The sequence below is a fragment of the Marmota flaviventris genome, chromosome 5 (assembly GCF_047511675.1).
Source record: "Marmota flaviventris isolate mMarFla1 chromosome 5, mMarFla1.hap1, whole genome shotgun sequence".
Lineage (NCBI taxonomy): Eukaryota > Metazoa > Chordata > Mammalia > Rodentia > Sciuridae > Marmota > Marmota flaviventris.
Window position 1 is genome coordinate 72,758,700 of NC_092502.1, and position 24,594 is coordinate 72,783,293.

Genomic DNA, 24,594 nt, shown 5'->3' on the forward strand with positions numbered 1-24,594 from the left:
TAGATGAGACACAGAAGACCTTTTAATTTAGTTCTGTTGATAATATTGAAGTTAATTGTTCTTTCAGAATGTCAGGGAGAAGAAGAAAGATACATTGTCTTCTTGTGTTCATTCCTTGTTTTCTTTTTCATTCAAGTGGAAAAATATCACTGATACTATTAGTTTGTTGAATTGCATCTCTACTTTCCTCATTATTAGTTTGCATTAACTAGCATGGCCATTGTTTTTTGACTTCTTATATTTGGTACTAGTTTGGAAAAACAGGTATAGTCATGCAAGAGACAGTATGATGAGTACTTTTTAAAAATTAGAAAATTAAGGCCAATGAGTAATAGGTGAGGAAAAATCCCCTAGCAATTGAAAGCTTGAGTTCCTTTCTCCACCTCCTCCTTTCCAACACTTCTCCTACTTAATAAGTGAAATGCAAAGCCCTAAGGCATTTGGCCTCTAGTAGAGGAAGTGAAGAAGTTTTTGAGTTATTATAGTAAAAAGGTGATGTGGGTGGAGTAATGTGAATCTGGCAAAGTATCTGAGCTTTACTTTTTACTTCATTAAGAAAATCTGTCATTATATTTTTATAGATTATAATAATGAAGATGAATTTGGAAGAAAGTTGAGATTCCTCTTGCAACAGCTTCCACCTGTTAATTACAGTTTATTAAAGTTTCTGTGTAGATTTTTAGCCAATGTAGCATCACATCATGAAGAAATTTGGTCTGCAAATTCTTTGGCTGCTGTCTTTGGTCCAGATGTCTTTCAGTAAGTTCTTTCACAAATATTTGTTTAGTTTTTAAAAATGGGTTTGTGGAAGGAGAAGCATTATATTTTCTCTCAAAGATCATAGGATACTTGAGGAACCATTATCTTTTATAGTAGATCTGATTAATCCTTGCATCGTTTTTATAAACAGTACAAATTAGGTAGGTTTTACAGATGGGAAAACTGAGGCACAGAATAATGCCGTAAGTTGCTCAGGTTTATAAGGTGACTCATTGGTTCTTTTCTAACTTTATGATTAATTTAATAACTCTCAATGTGGACTTTTCTTCTCAGCATTTACACAGATGTGGAAGATATGAAAGAGCAAGAAATTGTGAGCAGGATAATGGCGGGACTTCTGGAAAATTACTATGAATTTTTTGAAAATGAAGAGGAAGATTTTTCATCAAATGATTTGAGCTCAATTACAGAACAGGTGAGAAATTTTAAAATTTATTTGAAAATGAGAATTTTTGTTTTTAAGAATATTCTCTTTATGAGTTGCCATAAGCTTACACAGAATTTAAGTACTGAACTGGAGATGGTTCTCTTGATTAAAATATAGTCAGTAGGGTTTTTTTTGTTGTTGTTGTTGCCTCTGAACAACTTTCTGTCTTCCATTTGGGCAATAGGGAAAAGTCATTTAGTTTCTATTTTAGTTTTTGCAGTGCTAGGGATTGAACCCAAGGCCTCAGGCATGCAGGCAAGATCTCTATCAGTGAACTGCATCCCAACCCTTTACAGACTCTCAGAAATTTGAAATTTTTCTGGATTAAAATAACAGATCAAGATAGTATTGTAATCGTTCTCATTAATGGAAAGCATCTGGAAATTCATAGGTTAAGTTAGATAATTTTTTAATTCTGTTGACTCTGGAATATCAAAATCCATTTCCAAATGGTGTGGTACTGCATGCCTATAATCCCAGCGATATGGGAGGCTGAGGCAGATGGATCACAAGTTTGAGGCCAACTTTAGCAATTTAGTAAGACCCTGTCTCACCTTTTTATTTTTGAATAAAAAGCTGGACGTGGGCCTGGGTTGTGGTTCAGCAGTAGAGCGCTCTCCTAGCATGTATGAGGCACTGGGTTCAATCCTCAGCACCACATAAAAATAAATAAATTAAAGGTATTGTGTCCAACTACAATTAAAAAATATTGAAAAAAAATTTAAAAAGCTGGACATGGTAGAGCACTCCTGCAAGCCCAGCGGCTCACAGGGCTGAGGCAGGAGAATTGCAAGTTCAAAGCCAACCTCAGCAACTTAGCAAGGCCCTAAGCAATTTGGCAGGACCTGGTCTCAAAATTAAAAAGAAAAAGAAGAATGGGCTGGGGATGTGGCTCAGTGATAAAGGACCTCTGGGTTCAATCCCTAGTAAACCCCCTCCCCTGAAAATAAAAGGGGGAAAAATATATTTCTAAAGCTATTTTTTGTTCTTTGTTGTTATTACTATGCTCTGATGACTAGGTTGAGACTGTTCAAGGATCCTGTTTGCTTTTTTCCTTTCTGAAATGAGAATATTGAAGCTGAGTATTTGCACTTAGGTGGTTTGCCACCAAACTTCTGTTAAGTAAAAACTGTGAAGTTATTTATATTTGAGGTGGGGTTGATACTTTATTCTTTTTTTTTTTTTTTTTTGATACTTTATTCTTTTATGGATAATAATGTACCTGGTTTAAAAAAAAGGTAAAATATACTGTTCCCTGCTCTACTACTGATTTCTGATGTTTTCCCAGAGTATTTTAATGTAAATACAGGTACATATCTTCTCAGTTTTAAAAAAAAATTTTTAAATTTTTTTAGTTGTCAATGAGACCTTAATTTTATTTATTTATATGTGGTTCTGAGAATTGAACCCAGTGCCTCTCATGTGCTAGGCAAGTTTGTTACCACTGAGCCACAAGCTAGCCCTTGACTCAGGGTTTTTTTGTTTTTTTTTTTTAGTTGTCAATGGACCTTTATTAATTTATTTACATGTGGTGCTGAGAATCAAACCCAATGCCTCACGCGCTAGGCAAGCGTTCTACCACTGAGCCACAACCCCCAGCCCCCTCTCAGTTTTTTAACAGAAAAGTAGGATAGCACTACACTGATCTGTACCTTGTTTTATATCACTTAATAGTATGTCTTGTAGATTTTTCTTATCAGTATATAGAGAGCATGTTCTTTTATTTTTACCTCTGTGTAATTTCTATTGTATAGATAGAATTTTAGCATTTGATTTTATAGTCCTATTTCCACTTGAAAAGGTTTTCTCAGAACAGTTCTGGTTTATATCTATTTCTAGTATAATATTTAGTAACTCCAGCTGTCACTGTCAGATGTGTCCAGGTTTTAATGATAAATTGTATGACTATACTATTTGTTTAAATGAATGAATTACATTTTATTTATTTATTTTTGCAGTACTGGGGAATGAACCAGGAGCATTCTCTCTCTGAATAATATCCTTAGCTCTTTTTTAGTAATTTTGAGACAGAGTCTAAGTTATCCATGGTGGCCTCAAACTTAAAATCCTCCTGCTTTAGTCTGTCCAGTAACTGGAAATATAGATGTGCATCATCACTCTTAGGTACATACTATTAGGTGGTGGACATTTGGGTTGATTCCTTTTCTTTGGCTGCAATATTAAAGTAGCAGCTCTTGAAAGGTAGTTTATTATACAGATTGTCTTTTTTTTTTTTTTTTTTGTGGGAGGTAGTGCTTGGGATAGAACCCAAGGCCTTGTATATGCTCGCAAAGCACTCTGCCTCTGAGGTCTATGTCCAGCCCCATCATACAGATTTTCATTATTTCTGATAGTTCTTGTATATGATTGTGTGAATTAGGAGTTTTATTTCTGAGTACTTATAACTTTTTTGTGTGTATGGGATGTGGGGTACTGGGGATTGAACTCAGGGGCATTCGTCCACTGAGCCACATCCCAGGCCCTACTTTGTTTTTTATTTAGAGACAGGGTCTTACTGAGTTGCTTAGCATCTTACTTTTGTTGAGGCTAGCTTCGAACTCGCTATCTTTCTTCCTCAGCCTCCCGAGCCACTGGGATTTACTTATAGCTTTTGTTTAAAAGATTTTCTATTCTTTTGTAAACTTTTACTTTTTAACATTTGGGGTTCATACCTTCCTTAATTTTTAAGGTGAGCATTTTAATCTTTCGTTTTTCCTTCCCTTTCTCTCTTTTCCCCTTATTCTCTTCTGAATTCCTTTCCTTTTTTTTTTCCTTTTTCTGTTTCTGCCTTTCCATCTCTATCTTTCAAGTCTCAGTGACTTTAAAGAAATAGTAACAGATGCCAGATAGCAGTCTGTAAGCTGAGAATGAAATCTCTGTGTGTGTATGTATAAATGGGTAGAATTTATGACCTGAACCAGTGATATTTAGACTTGACTTTTCTTTCTTTCTTTTTTTTTTTTTTTTTTTTTTGGTAGTGGTTATTAAACCTAGGGCATTTTACCACTGAACTACAACCCCAGCCCTTTTTGTGTGTGTGTGTGTGTTTTTCTGTGAGACAGGGTCTTGATAAGTTGCTGAGGTTGGTCTTGGACTTGTGATCCTCATTCCTCAGCCTCCCAAGTCACTAGGATTACAGGCATATGCCACAGTTCCTGGAAGTATCTGAGGATTGAACCTAGGGCCTTTTTTGTGCTAGGCAAACACTTTGCTACTGAGGTATTATTTCCAACCACTTGATACTTTTTTTTTTTGGTACTGGGTATCAAACACTGGACTACATCCCCATCCCTTTTAAATTTTTTTTATTTTGTGACACAGCCTCATTAAATTGCCCAGGCCGGTCTTGATCCTCCTGCCTCAACTCCCAAGTAAGTGGGATTATAGGCACGTACCATTGTGCTGAATTCCTTGATATATTTTTTTGAAAGTTTCCAGTTGTCGTATATAGTTCCTGACTTAAAAATTAAAGAACTAATGTTTCTCTTCTAAATTATTCTTGCTTAGGACGTGGGATGTAGCTCACTTGCCTAGTACTTGCCTGGGTTTAATTCCTAGTACCACCAAAAAAACCCTAAAAGATTAGAACTACTATCCAAATTATTCTTGCTTAAAAGAAAATGACAAGAAGATGACAAGTAGATAGATGTGCTTTAAACCTTAATGTATTTCCATGCCTGTAAGTAATCCCATCTGTTGAGAAAATTTGCATGTCATCTTTTTGTTCTTAAATTGTGTCTTAAGTCAGCATTTTTTTAGTAAATTAATGGCTGTTCAAAGTGAAATAATATACATATTTGAGTCACTAATTTTCTACATTTCTAAGATGATTTAACTTGTGAGAAATTGGTAATGCCAATTTGACCCAATGTCTTGACTCCTAAAATCTACAAGATATGCCTTACGTTTTATATTGTGGTATAATTATCATGTGGTTTCCTGATGTTGCTGAAATATATCTGTAGCTTATTTGTATTGCATCAGTGATTTTGTATTTTTTAAGCAGTAGTAAAATTGACTTAACATGTATTGTTTTATGTTAGAGTGAATTCTGCAGATTTAGCCATGGATATGAAAGAACATTTTTAGCTTTTTGAGTAGAATATGCCCAAGTAAATGGGATTGTGCCAGGGGTCCTAAGTGATTGTGATATGTGTGTGTGTGTGTGAGATATATATATTTAATCTAATCTTTGACTCATGTTGCTAATTACCAGAATTCATTTTCTTAACTATTTTTATTAATTTCTGAGTTAAAATGGGTTGCAAGTAACAAAAGTAGAGATTGTAAAGTTTGGTCTTTTTAAAGCAGATTTGATAAAGTAGATTTGTGTAGCAGAATGATCTGATAGTGTAATTCTCTGAAAGTAGATGAGTGAAATAAAATATCCTCACACTTAGCATAATTTGCTTGTGTGTTTTGAGTTGGTCTAACTTAAACGTTCCTAATGTCTTATTCACATATTTAAAGATGTAGGGAAACATGGCCCATCTGGCAGTGCTTTGCTTTTTCTCCTGATTTTGTATTTGAAGGAAGCAAAAATTTATGTAGCACTTCTTTTGGCATTTCATTCCACTAATACAAGTATTTGGCTGTTAAAATCCTGTCAGGGTGGTAGATATTTTTATTAATTACATGAGAGAGATGATTGGAGATGATTAATAGGTAGTGTTAAAAAAATGACACAGAGTCTAGGTGGACTTTATATGGAATCCTTAAATGAATACAAATCCAGTATAGTGATTTGAAGATGGAGGTGATAATAATGTTTCTTTGTACATTTGAGAAGGCAGGTAGCAGCGTTCTCCACAAACTGGAGTCTGGAGAGCAGGCATTTCACGAGGCCCTAGAGAAGGGAATTACAGCAGTCAAAGAAAGAAGAGATGTAAGTATGGATGAGGTTTTTCCATAAGTGAAGTTGAGGCTGCTGCATACAGAGGGCAAATTCAAAGTAACAGAATAGGGTGTTGGTAAGAAGGTCAAGTTGACCAGGCAAAGATCAAGAAAAACTTTGAGGATTCATGTGAAAGAGCATTTTACTCTAATGCTTACTCTTTTTAAAAAATATTTTTTTTTTTAGTTATAGATGGGCACAATATCTTTATTTTTGTGTAGTGCTGAGGATTGAACCCAGTCCTCACACATGTGAGGCAAGTGTTCTACCACTGAGCTACAGCCCCAGCCCTAATGCTTAGTCCTGTTCAAAATAATTGAGTTGAATTCTTATAGAAGAAATTACATTAGAAGGCTGGAAGTTGGATTTGGGGAGAAGGAAAAAACACTAGATATTGTTCACGTCGTATCTTAGTATACTATTGGTAAAAAAATACCGGAGAATGTCAATTTATGTAAAACTTATTGAATATAATGTAATCAGTATAGTGGAGTAGTCTTTTAAGTTCTTAAGATCTATTGGCTGTAGGATCAAAATGATTTTAAAAAGTGTAATGTAACATATTACAATAGTAGTATCTATATAAAAAATGTGTGGACTGAATAAGTATTTATTCTCAGTTTAAAAAGCCATCTTTATTATTTTTTTTGATACTCTGCAGTTGTATTCAAACTTATTATTCAGCTGCAGTCATTCCCATTTTATAGTTGTGAAAACAGTATTTTCCCCTTCAGTATTTTTCTTGCTTAGGTTACCATGTTAATGTGTCTTAAGTACATTCTCTTGACTTTCACTAATAAATTAAATACGTAGATGAGAAAGAAGGATAATTTTAATTCTTTTAAAATTTTTTTTAAATATTTATTTTTTAGTTGTAGGTGGACACACAATCTTTATTTCATTTTTATGTGGTGTTGAGGATCGAACCTGGTACCTCATGTGTGCTAGGTAAGCACGCAACCACTGAGCCACAACCCCAGCCCAAATTCTTTAAAAATTGATTTGTCATTTTGAATTTTCATCTTTGTGTATAAATTATTTTTTTCTTTTTCTCTTAGTGATACCAGGGATTGAACATATGCAACATGCTAGGCAAGTGTTCTACCACTGAGCTATATCCCCAGCTTCCTTTGTGTATAAATCTTAACTTCTTGATTAATAACCACTTAGGCCAGTGATTATCAGTTTTTCCCATCATAGTTGTACATGACATGTGATAGATGAGGGGTGACGTTTGCAAGCATAACAAACTTAGCAATCTGTTGCATATACTTTATATATGAAGTAAATAGTTTACAAAATGAGGTCATAAATTGTTAGAAGGGTCACTAAAAATTAATTACTGACTAATGACTTTGATACACCAATGGTTTAGAGCTTTTGCTTATGGGTTAGATGGTCATTCTCTTCCTGCTGAAGTGTTTACATGTATTGTTTAATCCTTTCAATCCAGTTCTGTGAGGTAAGTAGTATAATATCTATATTCACTCATTCCTTGTAGCCACTATAACTTCTCCAAGTCTTAGGTATGAAATGGAAATATTATACTACAGTTTTTTCTGCCTCTGAAGCCTTTTAACTATCATGTTATACTTTAGATAGTCAATGTGTTTTTGATTAGGAATATCAGCATAATTAACTCTTTGGTTGCAGTTTTACTTTCTGACAGCATTCTACCAACTGTATTTGTATGTCCACCAAGTAAAATACCACTAATATATGTAGTAACTAAATTTATTCTAGATATGTCCATTGTGTTTGGCTAGAATGGACTGGAAGTGTACTTAAAAAAAAATATTGGTCCTGGGGATTGAATGTAAGGCCTTGCACATGATCTACCTCTGAGCTATACCCATAGCCCCCAAAAGTATGCTTTCTTGCTTATATTTTTAATGACAAGTATTTGCTTATAAACTCTAAATAAAATACAAAATAGGGCTGGGGATGTGGCTCAGTGGTTGAGTGACCACAAGTTCAATCCCAGTTACCCCCTCCCCAAATGGATATTATGACCATGTATAGGTAATTTCTTCTTTGGGATAACTTCAAAATATTTCTCATTCAAAAATATTTAACTGATTTTCCTTCTTGAGTATTTTAGTGTGTTTTTATTAGAATAATTTCCTAATAGAGCCAGTTTGATGTTGGAAAACATTTTATAACTTGTGCTTAATGGTCAAAATCCAAGTTCTTCCTTGTTACAGTTCCAATTTATTTATGAAAAATTTAATCTGACTCATTTAGAAGTTTGCTGACAATTTCTAAAGCATAGCTAATACCTTAATGCAAAATTTTTGTGCCTTTCTATTTTCACACTTACTGTGTATTAAAATGACTTGTTTACTATACCTGGAAACCTGATAAAATAGAAGTCTTTTGTAACTAATTTTTAAAAAAAATATTTTTAGTTGTCATTAATCTTTATTTTGTTTATTTATCTCTGTGTGGTGCTGAGAATCAAACCTAGTGCCTCACATGTGCTAGGCAAGCACTCTGCCACTGAGCCACAACCCAGCCCCCTTTTTGTAACTATTATATTTACAAAACCAGTTAGAAAATGAAGCTTTCTTAATGTTAACTACAATGTGCAGGATTTTAATTAATTTGCAGTCTGATTCATGTGTCTAGTGATGTAGTTATTTAGTTATTACTTTCTGTTTCAAAATATTATATTTTTCTAGTTTATAATTTTATTTGTGGAATCAAACCTTGGGCCTCTTGCATGCTAGGCTGGCACTCTTCTTTGAGTCACTGTACCTCTCCCTACCACTGCCACCCTTTATTTTGAGACAGGGTCTAGAAACATTGTCCAGGCTGGCATGGAACTGGGGTCCCCTTGCCTCAGCTTTCTGAGTAGCTGGGATTGCACCCTGTTCCTACAATTTTTTTATTAGTTATATACATGACAGTACAATGACCTTGACATATCATACATTTGAATCACATGGAATACAATATCTCATTTTTCTGAGTATACAGGTTGCAGAATCACATTGGTCATGCATTCACATACCTACAATTTTTTTATATAAAAAAGTTGGTGGTCACTCCAAAAGAGAGATTAGTTTTAAGAAATGAAGAAATTTAAAAAGTTTGTGTTTATAACTTTCTTGAAGTGTTATGTCTCAGATATGTCATGAGTTTATTTTTATTCATATAGGTTAATGAACTTTCTGAGGAAGAAGAGGAAGATGAAAAGCTGGAACATATAGAAGAACTTCCAGAAGAGGGTACAGAAAAATCAAATGACGTGCCAGAGGTGGTACAATTAAGAATAACTGAAAACATCCTGGAATCAAGTAGTGTTACAGCATCAACAAGGTAAATATTTCAATTGATTGGACTTTACCTTTTGAGCATTTCCTTCTACACGTAGACTCCAACATGATATACAAATTATATCTACATGTAAAAGATTGACATTTTTGAATGAGAAACAAGAAGAAGAAAATTTAAGGAAGCACCCTTACTAAGGAGTTTTCAGTTATTAAAGTTATACCTTCCTTCAAAAATCAAACCTCTTTGGCCGAGGGTGTAGCTCAGTGGTAGAGCACTTGCCTAACATGTTTGAGGCCCTGGGTTCAACCCCTGGCAAAGTAAGAATTAAATACATAAATAAATAATCAGTCTTACATTTTTTTCATAAAATACGTTTTTTATATTACCTTGTTAAATATATAAAATTATAATTTTATATTAGCTTGGTAATATTTTGAAAATTCTACAGGTAGAATTGCTAGAGAAGCATATAGTAATTGAATTTACTTGTATTTCCAGCTTGTAGGCTACAACTAGGTTGAAGTCTGATTTTATTAAAATAGAGCTTTCTAATCCTTTTCATGATAAAACGAAAGTATTTACATGACAGGCTGAGTAAGTTTGGAAAATGGGGTAGGCACCATCCCATCAGATATCCAGGACCATTTTGTGCACTGTTTAGGAAACTTCAAAGAATTCAAGAACTTCTGAAACATAGTTTTGGATTTGCTAAATTCTCTGCTAGTTTTCTATATGGCTCCGTGGTTTACTGATCCCTTTTAATTAAAAGGGCAAATCTATCTCTTTTGTCTGTTAGATATTTTTTTTTTTTTTATGTTTATTTTGATTCAGTGCTGGTTAAAAAGCAGAGGAAATGATAATTTTGAGTCTGGAAAAAAAATGTCATTTAAAAATAACTGGTAATGCCAAGCACAGTGACTCATGCCTGTAATCGCAGCTACTTAGGAGGACAAGACAGGAGAATTGAAAGTTTAAGGCTAGCCTGGGCATATTAGAGGGATCCTATCTTAAAATAAAATAAAGGGCTGGGAATGTAGCTCAGTGGTGGAGTCCTTGTCTAGCATGCTTGAGGCTCTGAGGTCAGTCCTCAGTACTGCAAAACAAATAAACAAAAGAACACTGTTAGTAAGAATTTGGAAAATGAAATTGGCTAGAAGAACCAGTCTGCTAACAAAAGTGACTGGAAATTTGTTTATGATGGTCTCTTTATTATTATTATTATTATTAATTTTTAACACAATACCTTTAATTAATTAATTATGTGGTGCTGAGGATTGAACCCAGTGCCTCACATGTGCTAGGCGAGTGCTCTACCACTGAGCTACAACCTGGCCCCTCTTATATTATAATTATATATTGAGGTAGTTATTCAGTATATGTGTATATATTAACTTAATGGTCTTTTTATTTTTTTGACATTTTGAGTTAGCTAGCTTGTCAATATTGTACTGCTACAAAATAAACCTTTGTTCATTGGCCCTTTTCTCGTTTTGAATTGTTTGAATGGATTCTTTGGCCTCAAGGAGTGTACCTTTATGGGTTTTGGTATTTCTAGACCACTTCAGAAAGACTTGATCCAATTTAAATTGCCCTTAGCAATACATATACAGACAAATACAGATATGTTCTACCCCTGCACCAACCATTGTGCTGGAGATTGAACCCAGATGTGTTCTGCCTTTTTATTTTTTGGTTTGAGACAGGGTTTTCCTAAGTTGTGGAGGCTGGCCTTGAATACCTAGCCAGGCTAGCAGTATTTTCTTGAGGAAATGACAGCAGTAGATTTAAATGAGTGTTTTAAATTTAGTTAAGTTAGAGCTATGTTCTCCAATAAGGTATGTACTTAAACTAATAACAAGTGTATGTACTTAAACTAATTAGAATTAAACACAATTTAAATTAAAAAAAAATTTTTTTGGTACCAGTGATTGAACACAGGAGTGATTTACCACTGAGCTAACTCCCCAGCCCTTTTTTCTATTATTTTATTTATTTATTTATATATATATATATATGTGTGTGTGTGTGTGTGTGTGTGTGTGTGTATATATATTTGTAGTTGTAGATGGACAGAATGCCTTTATTTTGTTTATTTTATTATTATTTTTTATAGTTGTGTATGGACAGAATACCTTTATTTTATTTGTTTATATTTTTGTGATGCTGAGGATCGAACCCAGTGCCTCACACATGCTTGGCAAGCGCTTTGCCACTGAACTACAGCCCCAGGCCTTATTTGTTTATTTTTAGTTTGGGTATTGAGGATTAGACCCAGGGATGCTAACACGGAGTCCCATCCCTAGCCCTTTTTTATTTTGAGACAGAATCTCACTGAGTTGCTGAGGTTGGTCTTGAATTTTGAATCCTGGTGCCTCAGCCTTCCAAGTTGCTGAGATTAGGTATACATCACCACACCTGGCACCCTTTTTATTTTGAGATGGGACCTTGCTTAGTTGCTGAGGCTGGCTTCAAATTTGGCAATCCTCCTGTCTCAGCCTCTTGAATTATCGGGATTACAGGCATGTGTCACTGTGTCTAGTAAAATATTTTTAATGAAGTGATTGTGACCCCTCCCCCAACTTGTTACATGTGTATTAATATCTTCAATGTCTGGCTTAATGGATTCTCATAATTTGTTCTGCATTTAATCTGTTGCTATTATGATCTGAATGTTGGTGACTTCTCAGAATTCTTTTTTTTAATATTTATTTTTTAGTTGTAGTTGGACACAATACTTTTATTTTACTTGTTTATTTTTATGTGGTGCTGAGATTTGAACCCATGGCCTTGCACGTCTTAGGCGAGTGCTCTACCACTGAGCCACAACTTCAGCCTGACTTCTCAAAATTTTTTTGCTGAGATCCTAATTGTCAAGGCCTTTGTATTAGTAGGAGGTGAGGCTTTTGGGAAGTGATTGGATTTGTTTTGGGTGAGGTAACCCTCATGGATGGGAACAGTGACCTTATAAAAGTGTCCTGAACGAGACCCTGCACTCCTGCTATGTGCAGTAAAAGGACAGCATGATTGGGCCCTCACCAGATACTGAATCACAATTTTGGTTATTATATAAAGTGGCAAAGAACTTGACTGAATTGTGTTCATGTAGGTATTTTGTGGAAGATGGGACTTTAGAGCCACAATTTTGGATTTTTGGCTGAGGAATATCTAAGGAAATTTTTTAAGAAGCTGCATATTTCTTCTTGACTCTTTATAGTTATAATATGAGAAGAGAGAAATGAAGATGGAATTATTAAAAGGGAAACAACTGAGATTTGAAAAATTTTCAGTCTATCCATACTATAAAGCAGAGAATGCATGTTAGGGAGAGAACACCAAGCTTGTGGCCATACTACAATCTGATAAGGGGATTAGCTAGCTAAACAGAAGTGAGGGCCTATTGTCTAAGACAAAGAGAGAGGAAAAAACCCCAATTTCTTGGTATTATAAAGTTCATTTAAAGTGCTTTTAATGCCTTGTTAAAACCCAGAAATTAGAAAGAACAAGAAATTGATAATTTTCTTGTGGATTGTTGAAGCTAGGACTTGGTTCTTCTGAGTTCATTTGTTCCTGATGGTTCAACTTTTCTTTTCTTTTTTTTTTTTTTACAAACAAATCAATCTTTTTACTAGAGAGGCATACCTCTCACACGTGTATTATTCAAATGTACTAACACATGAAAGATCACATCACCTTGTTTATGGATACATTTAATATCCCTTACCCTTCCCGACTTTCAAAACATAATAGTATACAAAATATAAAATATCTTAGATATTTATAAAAATCGCAAGAAAAAAATAGAATGTATGAAAATATTTTTATCTGAGTTCTCCCTCGCTGTTGAGAGACAGCTTAGTTTGCCTTAAGTTCATAACTGCTGAGTGGGTAGGAGTACGCCCTGCCTAATACTATTCTGTCCCGAAGGAGCTTAAATAAAACATAGTAGTTGCAGAAGAGGATGAGAGCCATGGAAAGTGTGTGATTCCACTTCTCCGACTGCCCCAAGGAATAGGGCTGGTAGAAGACAACACTGCCCTCAATAAGGATTAGTAGATTTAACAGCCTTAATGGACGATGAAACAGGAAATAAAAACGGGCATGGAATACATCTGAAGGCACTGCCACGTTATAAGGCCCTATGGCTCTATATAAACATCTGCTATGCTGCACCAGCACCCCTTGAGGCCATAGGGGGCAGAGTTGAGGCACTTTCCTATACCCCCTGATGCTGTACCACATAATTATAGTCTGTGAGAAGAAGATGAGCTCTACTATCTTGGTGGAAACAACAGAGAGGAACATAAACACCAAACAGATAGCCAAGGAAGAGGAGATTAAGTACTGAATGGCTTCGAAAGAGATTGACTAGGGTCCAACAAAGTACCCATCCACACAAAGTGAGAATCACCAAGCGAGCTGATATCAGAACCATGTAGTGAATCATAGATGCTGTACCCGCATTGGTGGCTTCGGAGATGAGGGCCCACACAAGCCTCCTTGCGAGCATCACCGTGATGAACGCTGCCAAGTGATAATCAATGAGATGAAAATTCAGTGAAGTACAAAAGGCAGGATGATTGTAAGGATACCACTATACGGTTTTATAGATGTTGATGTACTGAATGAACAGAGCAACCAAAAGGTAGATGAAGAAAAGAAATTCAAAAAGCAGGCTCCCATCCACAGGCAAGTCAGGAATTTGGCAATGACGCACAGGACCTGGGGTGATTAAGGCTGTGATAGGTGGAACTGGAAGGCCAATAGTGCTACTATTCCTGTTTCTCAAGCCTGTTCCATTGCCACAGCCCCCACCAACCAAAGTCTGTACAGAAGGTAAAGCTGAATGGCTTAGCTGCTGCTGACTAGGGCCCCTCCTTCCACCGGGCATGTCCGGGAACCATTCTGCTCCCAGTGCCACCTGTAGTTGCAACCCGCGTTAATGGTTGTCAACCTGTTTCAACTGCATGGAGGAGGCCCGGCAAGTGGGGCGGGATCCCTGGGAGGAGGAGGTGGCTTTTTTTTTTTTTTTTTTTTTTGGTTGTTCAAAACATTATGAGGAGGTGGCTTTAAAGACTGGACCCCAGGCAAGATAACTAGCTCTAGGTGTTAAAGCTCTCCAAACCAGCTGCCTGTATGCAGGCTGTCCCCGCCTGGAGGGTTGAAGCAGGGCGTCCAGGTTTCAGGCCGCTAGACCCAGACCCAGACCTAGACCGTGAGTCAGTGGCAGAACTAAAGCTAGAACCAGAACCCAGCCCCGTCAGCACTCATCCTCAGCCTCCATTACTGCGGAGCTCTCAACTTTTCTTGATCTGCCTCATTATTGAGAAAATGTGCTGTTAGCTGACTGGATAGGCATGTGAATTGTAGAAGAATTATTTTGCTTTTCTTTCATTCATTGAATCAGATAGCTTGTAAAATATTTCAGTTGATGGATTTTACTAATTCACTGTTTTTAAATACCAGATCATGATCGACAGCTTCTCTCCTTCCCTTTTCTGCCCTATAAATGATGCATTTGATATTTCAAAGATTTGTTATACATGACTTATTGACCAGTTGTAGTAATGAGAAATCATCCGGTATTCTCTATCTCCTGTCACAGAGGACTCATATTGGTAGGCAGAGGGAGAAAAGGATTTTTACTTGTGGTTTTAAAAGGATATATGATTTTGTTTTATGTGTTTATTTTTTGAATCCACGGTTTTTTAAATGATAATTTTAGTGTCATTTTACTTGATTTATCTGAAGTCATCCAATTTTTAGACTTGAAAAATTAACCATTAATGCTTTTCAGAAATTAGATAATGTATTTTGCATCTATTTTATCAATTTTGTATTTGTGATAATTGTGTGATTAATGAAAACAGATTGATTTCTGTCTGTATTATTTTAGGCTTTGTATTAACCAACTTTTCATCATTATAATGAAATACTCATGATAAATAACTTATAAAAATAAAAGGTTTATTTCAGTTCATGGTTTGGGAGGTTCCAGACTGGCCCCATCGATTTGGCCTTCTGACAAGGTAGCACGTAATGGTGGGAACATGTGCTAAACAAATTGCTCATCTTATGAGTCAGGCAGCAAAAAAGAGGGAAGAGACCAAGTCCCCACAATCCCTATGAAAGGCATGCCCCCAGTGACATAAGCAGGCATAAATATTTTTGTAGGAGTTCTAGCCAGATTCAGAATTTTTCCTGCCTCCTGAAAAGTTGCAAAGTAATTAGGATAAAATTTGTGGACAGTCAACTGGGTACCTCCTTGTCAGTGGTGACCTCACGTTGCTATCTCCTTACTGCGTAGACTGCAGAATATAGTGCTCCTCTCTTTTGGAGAACTCAGAAATGATTATTGCTCAGAAGTTTTTAAAAGCCCATCACCATCCTTAATTATATTTAAAGTGAATGTTTTTGCTGATATTTTTGTTGGGAGTTACAGGATATTCAGAATGAAGGCTCTATGTATTTTCAAAGTTGATTGAGGTTGAGCTAGAATTTATTCAAATATTGTTTGTAGCATTAAATATTTGGAATTGGGAAACTAAAATTATGATCTTTGCATTTGAATTATAAAAATTAATAATTAGAATTAAATTATTGTACAGTAGATTTTCTGCTCTAAAGAATATGATGTGATGTATATGACAGCGTCATTTGACTTCATATCCTTAAAAGTTTAGCACTAGGTTTCTAATTTGCTCTGCTTTTACTTGCAATACTGTCCTGGTTTGTATTTTATAATCCTTAAAAAAATTGACATTAAAAAAAAAGAAATGATGTGATTATAGGCAAATTTAAAATTAGAATTAACAGCAAAGAGAGAAAAGGTCAAGGAATGACTGTAGTCCTTAACATGATACTTGACTGAAGACTTTATGTCCTTTGTCATTTAATGTTTGATTTTTCAGACTGGTCTTCCTTGTGTGTGGGTTTATAAACACAACATTTTAAGGTACTTTTTATGGTATAGGTACTAGTCAGCATGGTCTTGGGTTTTTTTTTTTTTTGTGTGTGTATCTTTATTAATTAGAATTCACGTCCTTGTTACAACTATGCTATTTAGCTGCAGACACATAGCTATATCGTCAAGTGCTTTTACATTCATATATTTGTTGAGCCCTGGTTGTGCATGAGGGCTTTTATTCACAGAATATGGCTAAAATTTGAAAATAAAGAACAATTAAATTCTGTGAAATCTGTTTTTTTTGTTGTTGTTTATTTTGGTACTGGGAATTGAACCTAGGAGCGCTTAACCACTGAACCACATCCTCAGACTTATTTTTTGTGGTGCTGGGGATTGAACCCAGGGCCTTGTGTATGCTACCAACTGAGCTATATCCCTAGCCCACTTTTTTTTTGAGACAGGGTCTTGCAAAGTTGCTTAGGGCCTCAGCAGAAGTTGATATAAAACATATAGCAAATAAGTTAGTAAAAAACAAATATTCATGTAACCACCACCCACATCTAGGGAAAAAAAAAAGCCACTAATAGTACCGCAGAAATTGCTGAGGCCCTAAGTTGCGATCCTCCTGCCTCAGCCTTTTGTGTCACTGGGATTACTGGCATGTGCCACTATGCCTGGCAAAATTTTATAAAATCTGAAAACTAAATCAGTCCTTTGCCTTTCAGAAATTCAGAGAACAAACTTGTACAATCAGTTTTGTGTGTAGTCTTGCAGGTGGCAATCTGATTCTTAAAGGATTGTTTCATTTTACTGTAGATTTTGGGGAGGGGTCCTTATTGACACTCAAATAATTTTTCCTTTTTTTTTTTTTTTAAATGAAGTGGCCCTTATTAAAAGGGAGCTGTTTATTTGGTTGTCCCAGCATACTCTTCAGGGCTAATGAATTGTTACTCTTCTGCCAATAATCTAGCTCTCTCATTACTGCTTTTTTTTTTTTTGAGAGAGAGGGAGAGAGAGAATTTTAATATTTATTTTTTAATTTTTGGCAGACACAACATCTTTGTTTGTATGTGGTGCTGTGGATCGAACCTGGGCTGCACGCCTGTCAGGCGAGCGCGCTACCGCTTGAGCCACATCCCCAGCCCTCATTACTGCTTTTATATATACTTGTCTTTTTTCAGTAACAAAAGGGGTAGGAAGCGAAAAGATGAAATACCCTGCATGTGAATTCTATTTAAAGTCATCAGAACTTCTGTAGTTCATTTGAATAACTGAAGACCGGATATAGATCTAGGCCAGTGTTCAAACTTACTGTGTGGATAAAATCATCATTGGTACTTGTTAAATATGTAGGTTTTGGGGCCGTACCTTTAAAGTGTGAGGGGAAGACACTGGTGTCTACGTTATTTTTCTTTCCCCTTTTAAGTTGGAAAATAAATCCTACATATAAAAATTGCTATAAAACATATAGCAAATAAGTTAGCAAAAAAGCAAATATTCATGTAACCACCACCCACATTTAGAATAGTAGCACAGTAGCTCAAAATTCTGACCTTCCTTCCTTCCCAGTTAGGTGAGGAAGTCATTTTCATCCTAAGTCATTCTGTTATACATCACAATTGCCCATTTTACCATTAGTGAGCAATTGGATTTTTTCACTTTTTAATTATTGACTAATATCATAATACAATTTTGTATAATGTGTTTTTACTTTGACCATTATGAATGATATTGCTGTGATATTTTGTATATATCTTTTGGTATCTGTGTAAAGATAAATACCAGTGTTTGGTTTCAGTTATATTGCTAGATTATTTTTCAAAGTGCTCATTTCAGTACTAGCAGTGTAAGAATTTCCATTGCTCCACGTCTTTGCAACACTTTGTTTGAACTAATGTGGTATATATGTAGTAGTATTTCATTGTCATTTTATGAAGGGTGTCTCCCGCATTTTATACATGTATTGATTTATTTCTCCTTTTATGAAATGCCTGTTCAGATTTGTTGCCTAATTTTCTATTGGGTTGTCTGTTTCTTATTGATTTGGATTTTTTTTTTAGAGAGAGAGAATTTTTTAATATTTATTTTTTTCAGTTTTCGGTGGACACAACATCTTTATTTTATTTTTATGTGGTGCTGAGGATCGAACCAAGCACCCCGCGCATGCCAGGCGAGAGCGTTACCGCTTGAGCCACATCCCCAGCCCTGGTTTTTTTAATTATGTATGTCAGACATCTTTTTCCCACTCTCTGCTGTACCATTTCCTTCTCATAGTGTGATTTCTGGTGAATAACTCTCTTATAAACTTTTCTACATTGTCAGGTAATTTTTAAAACTCAAATGAGTATCTCTCTAAATTTAATAGAGACTGCAGATGTTAATGAGGAAAATCAATGATTTAACTTGTATTAATCAAAATAGCAACTCATAACTAAAATTTAAAATATAAGCCTTAGATAATTGCGCAAAATATCAAAAAAATATCCTAGTTGGCATTAAAACTCTTTTATAAAAGCCTCATTTATCTTTTTTATTTTCTACAGAAGTCACTATTTAAACTTTTAGCTTGCTACTAGAAATAGACTGTTGGCTGTACTTTTTTTTATGCACATGTATATGGTTTTTCTCCCCAGCTTTTTCTGATTTCAGAAATGAAGTTCTAAAGGACTTCTTCAAAATACGTTATTAAGCAAAGTATGATGTTATGTGTATCAAACGAAAGATGGCTTAACTATGTTGTCTGTTGAAGCACTTTTGCAGTTTGCTAATGATATACTTTTCCAAGGCAGACCTGGAGATTTTGGGGTGAATGATAAATGTGAATCTCAGTGAATCATGGGAATATTAGCTTGATGATTGACTGTTCTTTTATAATGGTTAATAGATTGTATTATTATTATTATTATTATTATTTAGAGGATCTTCGCAGAACCAATTTAAACTTGCATAAAACAATGACAAGGTAGCTCTAGATTTGGTATATAGGTCAATAGGGTGTGTGGTGCAAGGATCAATCCTCGAAATGACTAAGTGGTGGCTCAGATGTCCGATGTGCTTAGATATACAGTGTCATTTAAATATACCTTACCTCACATGATTAAAAAAAAAAAAGCCACCTGTATTTATGAACTGCTAATGTAACTCCTATTTCCTTGAATCCAATACAACTGATTTTTCCTTCAGCCTTGGAATAGATCAATGTTTCTTTGAGTGAGTACCAGATGAAGTAGTTGCATATCCTATCCTCCTCCCACTAAATATTAAAGGTCTTTTGTGTGAAAAATAGTTTTTTAAAAAATATTTTTTTAATTGTAGGTGGACACAATACCTTTATTTTGTTAATTTATGTGGTGCTGAGGATCGAACCTAGTGCCTCACATGTATGAGGCAAGCACTTTACCACTGAGCCACAACTTCAGCCCCTGAAAAATAGTTTCTTTAGAAAAATACTCTGCTAGAAATATTTATTCATGCTGTGCTGTTTTCTACTTTTGTTGTTTTTAATCACTGATTTAGTTTTTGAGGGCAAAACAGCATTTTTGTTAATAGCAGGTATTTTGGGGCCCCCAATCTGGTACTGTGTGCATTTGGGCCAGGTAATTAACATCTTTGAGCTTCAGTTTTATGGAAAGGGAGAAATAATTATAACTTCTAGCTATTGAGAGCTATTAAATGAGATAAACGCATGTCAAGCTCTGGCTCATATTAAATATGCAATAAATACTTTAAAATTTTTTGTCTTATTAGTGATATGTTATCTCAAATTTCTTTTTTTTTTTTTCTTTTTTCTTGTTTTTGGTGGTACTGGGGACTAAATCCAAGGCCTCACACTTACAGGTGCTAGGCAAGTGCTTTACTATTGAGTCACAAACCCAGCCCTCAGATTTATCTTTAATATTTAAAACATTTACCAACAAGATTCAGAAAATGCTTCCAACCTGATATGTAATTGAAAGCATGAAACTGTGTGTGCATGCTATTCTGGCAATATCAAGGTAATGCAAATGTGACAATTTTTAGCACGTTGTATAGTCATTTAGTAGTGAAAAAAATATAATATTTTCCATGTACATCTAATTAGAACAAATTAAAAAATAAAATTTATAGTATTGAAAATTTCTGTAGCTTATTTCTTTCTTTGATTTCAGTGCCCATATATCTCCCACCAGCATCTTACCAGCCTCTGCAGAGTAAGTAATACAGAAGACAAATTTTTAAGAATTTAAAATATTACTAAGCTGTAGAGATGAGAATCATGTAGTTTATTGTGCTCACTTTAGAAATTACACGTAGGCAGTAAACTAATTACAATTTTATATACTGTAATAGGAACAAATGAAGAAGAAATTCTTACACTGATATTCAAAATAAAAGATGAGCTTTCTTCAGATGATTTTTTGTTCCTTTTGAATAATTGAAAAATGTTGATAGAGCTTTCATTAAGTTTTCTTTAAAAAGTAGAATTTATGTAGAAAATATGAGTAATACCCTACATTTTTTATAGCTGGGTGTTGGTAAATTATTTTGCCTTATCAGCTTAGGTTTGGAAAGTCTATATAAAATGGTTTTCTATATAGTGAGGAATGAATTATTGGGTTATTGTTCCAATAATCTAGTAATAATTGTGACATTATGCTTGATTATATTGCATCATCTTTTTCATTTTAAAATTTAAGTTATTATTGTTTTCTTTTGCGTATTTCTTTTTATACTTTTAGCCATTTAAATGCCATAATAATTTGTTTTATTTGTGATAGGTCTTAATATTTAAGTTTATATGGCCATATACCCAGTTAGGGTGCCTGCTTCTCACTAACATGCATTCTCTTTTTTAGTGTTTTAGAAAGAACAATTAGAGCAGCTGTGGAACAGCACCTTTTTGATCTGCAGAGCAGCATAGATCATGATCTTAAGAATTTACAGCAGCAAAGTCTGATATGTAATAATGAAGCAGGAAGTATTAATTGTATTGAGGAAAGACCTAATAACCAGTAAGGAACATTTTAATGTTTTTTATTGAGAGTTATAAAATTTTTTTTCTTACTACGCTTTTTTTTTTTAATATTTATTTTTTAGTTCTCGGCGGACACAACATCTTTTTTTATGTGGTGCTGAGGATTGAACCTGGGCTGCACACATGCCAGGCGAGCGCGCTACCGCTTGAGCCACATCCCCAGCCCCTTACTACGCTTTTATTTCTTAAATAATGGAGTTTTTGCTTGAGTATTTCTGAAAATCAGTATAATAGTGACTTTGTAAATACTTTTGTGTAAATTATGTATATACTTAGTTAACATTGAAAATCTTATAACTCTTCCATACTAAGTTCATCATAACCAGTGTTTCTTCCTTGAACACTGGGTGAAACAATAAATTTTTTAAAGCTAAGTATATGTTGTATGTAGAATAACTTAAATAAATTGGACTCCTACTCTGTGTAAGAGATGGTCATGCTGTGGTCTATATAGATAGTTACAGGGACAGCAGATTAATATTAGTCTAGTGCATATGGTCATTTTGTAATGGTGGACAGAAACATCCTTTGCTGTTTAAATTGTTATCCTCTGCCACTAGCCTTTCCCCGCCCCACATGATAATAAGTGAATTTGTATAAAAGTACCATTATATATGATATCAAGTCCATTGTTTATCTGACATTTTGCCTATTGTTAACGTTTTAATGAAGGACAGACTTAACCTACTTTTCTGTCACCTCATTCCTATACTTAGGATATATGTGTACTTCGCTCAGAGACCACAATGAAATGATTTCATATTTTTATGTATTGTTTGTATTTTGGAGACAGATGTGTGAGATATACCCAAATTTGGAGTATTGTAGGAAAGTAAAATTTGTTAATTGGGTGGAGTGACTTCTTTGTTTTTGTGGTACTAGAGATTGAACCATGGAGCTACATTCCAAACCCTTTTTCTTTTTTCTTAATTGGTTTTATTTTTTAAATACATGATAGCAGAATGCATCACAATTCTTATTACACATATAGAACAATTTTTTCATACCTCTGTTTGTATATAAAGTATGTTCACATCAATTCATGTCTTAATACATGTACTTTGGATAATGATGTCTATCACATTACACCATCCTTGCTAATCCCCTGCCAAACCCTTTTTCATTTAAAAAAATTTTTTTTAGTAGTAGATGGACACAACACTTTTATTTTATTTATTTATTTATATGGTATTGAGGATTGAGCCTAGTGCCTCACACATGCCAGGCAGGCACTATACCATTGAGCCACAACCTTAGCCCCCTCTTTTTTATTATTTTTTTAAAATATTTTTTTTTTTTTTAACTTGTAGTTGGACATAATACCTTTATTTTATTTTTATTTTTTATGTGGTGCTGAGGATTGAACCCAGAGCCCCCTGCCCATGCTAGACGAGTGATCTACTGCTGAGCCACAACCCCAACTCCCCCTTTTTCATTCTTAATTTTGAGATAGACTCTTGCTAAATTGCCCAGACTAGCCTCAAACTTGCAATCCTCCTACCTCAGCCTCCTGAGTAGCCGGACTGCAGGTGTGTGCCACCATATCAGGTAGGGTGACTTGATTTTAAAAGTGCTAACTAGAATAGCTATTGAATATGAAAACCATGGTTGGAATTTTAGGAATACTGTATTGTACAAGTGCATGTGTGCCATGGGACACACTGCAGTTCTGTGTGATGATAGCCCTGATTTGTGTGCTTTGAGGACATAATTAGAACTTATACACTTGGATCTATAAGGAGTACTTGGGCTGAATAGGAAAGGAAAGGTGGTATCTAAAAGCTGGAAATAGGAAATGTTTTAACGGATGTAATAGCAAATCCCTTGGAATTTGTTTTTAGCTTAGCTTGGGATCCTTGAAACTTGCCCTTTACTTAGACAATATTCATATTTTCACTACTGGGGAAATGACTCATGTTTCATCATTGGTGGCAGTATCATCTTTGTAAACCCAAACTGCAATATTTTGCATATTCTAAATTGTATAAGTTAGAAAATCTGCAGTAGAAGCTATTCCTGTTGTACTTGGATAAGGTGTTGAACACTATGGTCTCTAATAGTAAATATATATTAAATCAGGACAAATAGGTCAGTATCATGTAGGAGTGTGTATTGGAAGGGAAATTTTTTTTTCACTCTCTTTCACACACACACACACACACACACACACACACACACATACACACATATTTAGAAGGCATTTGAAAATTTTCAAAGTCTCTGACAACATCCCAATAAGAGGGAAAAAATACATAAATTAGCAGATTTTATGATTTGAGTTAATAGGACAAAATATGGATTTTTATGCAAAGGACATTACTAATATTTATTTATTTTTTAAAGACAGTTATGCTTATCATTAACCTAATCTGATTTTTTTTTTATCTTCATTAATAGGGTTGAGATTGCCGATGATATTATTAATGCCAGTAGTAGTAACAGAGACTGTTCAGAACCTGTGGCTGGCACTAATTTAGACAATGAAGTTATGCAGCAAGATTTTATATTTGAGGATGAAGAAAATAACCAGGTAAGAAATGTAAAAAAAAAAAAAAAAATGTTAGGCATGTTAGATGTATAGCTCTGCTTATATCACATATTCTTTTGATACCAGAAATTATAGTTCAGTGTATTTGCTGACAAACTGATTTGTCATGATTTTAAATCTCCCAGAATATACATTCTTTCAGGAGAGTTTGGGAACCATCATTGAGTAAAGAAGTAGGTACAAAACCTGTATTTTAATGTATTTATTGAAAAGAAATAAAGTATGAGGTATTGTGGTTGAATTTTGTTATTTTTCAAAGTTTTTCTGTAGTTTTCAGTTTTCTTGAGGAACATGGTATACAGAAGAAAAATAATTTTCTCTTTGTAGTAGTTAGGGGAACCCCTATAACAAAAGAAAGATGAATGAGAAAAATGAGTATGTTTAATAACATGTATACCTTATATAAACATGGGAGATGGGGAAACAGTAAATCTCTAAGGGAAAGCTTAAATACCAGCATCCTTAAGATAAAGAAAGAAGGGTATGGGAAAGACCTAGTTACAATGAGATGAATAGGAAAAGCACCCTAAACAAAAGTAAGGTTCAATAAGCAGACTGATAAGAGTTTCTAGTCATTTATTCATCCTTCTCTTCCTGGAACAGAGGAGATAGCCTTACGAATGGATATTTACATTATATAGAAAATTTCTCTTAAAAAAGGGTACTGTATGGTGGGTGTTATAGCTGTATGGTAGTGTGCTGGTCTTGCATGTGTAAGGCCCTGGATTCAAACTTCAGCACTTTTGTG

At 34.7% G+C, this 24,594-nt stretch overlaps 1 protein-coding gene and 1 pseudogene across 8 annotated transcripts in view; one reads left to right on the forward strand and one right to left on the reverse strand.

Annotated features, from left to right (window-relative positions):
- The window catches only part of Fam13b (family with sequence similarity 13 member B), an 83,123-nt gene that overhangs the window by 20,149 nt on the left and 38,380 nt on the right, over positions 1-24,594 (forward strand). For 2 of the 8 annotated variants that reach the window (XM_071612333.1, XM_071612334.1), the window contains exons 5-11: positions 582-759; positions 1,054-1,195; positions 5,997-6,092; positions 9,262-9,422; positions 20,433-20,474; positions 21,120-21,275; positions 23,696-23,828. In XM_071612333.1, the coding sequence (XP_071468434.1) occupies positions 582-759; positions 1,054-1,195; positions 5,997-6,092; positions 9,262-9,422; positions 20,433-20,474; positions 21,120-21,275; positions 23,696-23,828 (908 nt within the window). The remainder of the gene's footprint in view (positions 1-581; positions 760-1,053; positions 1,196-5,996; positions 6,093-9,261; positions 9,423-20,432; positions 20,475-21,119; positions 21,276-23,695; positions 23,829-24,594) is intronic. The other 6 variants (XM_071612338.1, XM_071612339.1, XM_071612335.1 and 3 more) reach the window with 5 other exon arrangements.
- On the reverse strand, positions 13,594-14,384 carry LOC139705814 (transmembrane protein 39A pseudogene; annotated as a pseudogene).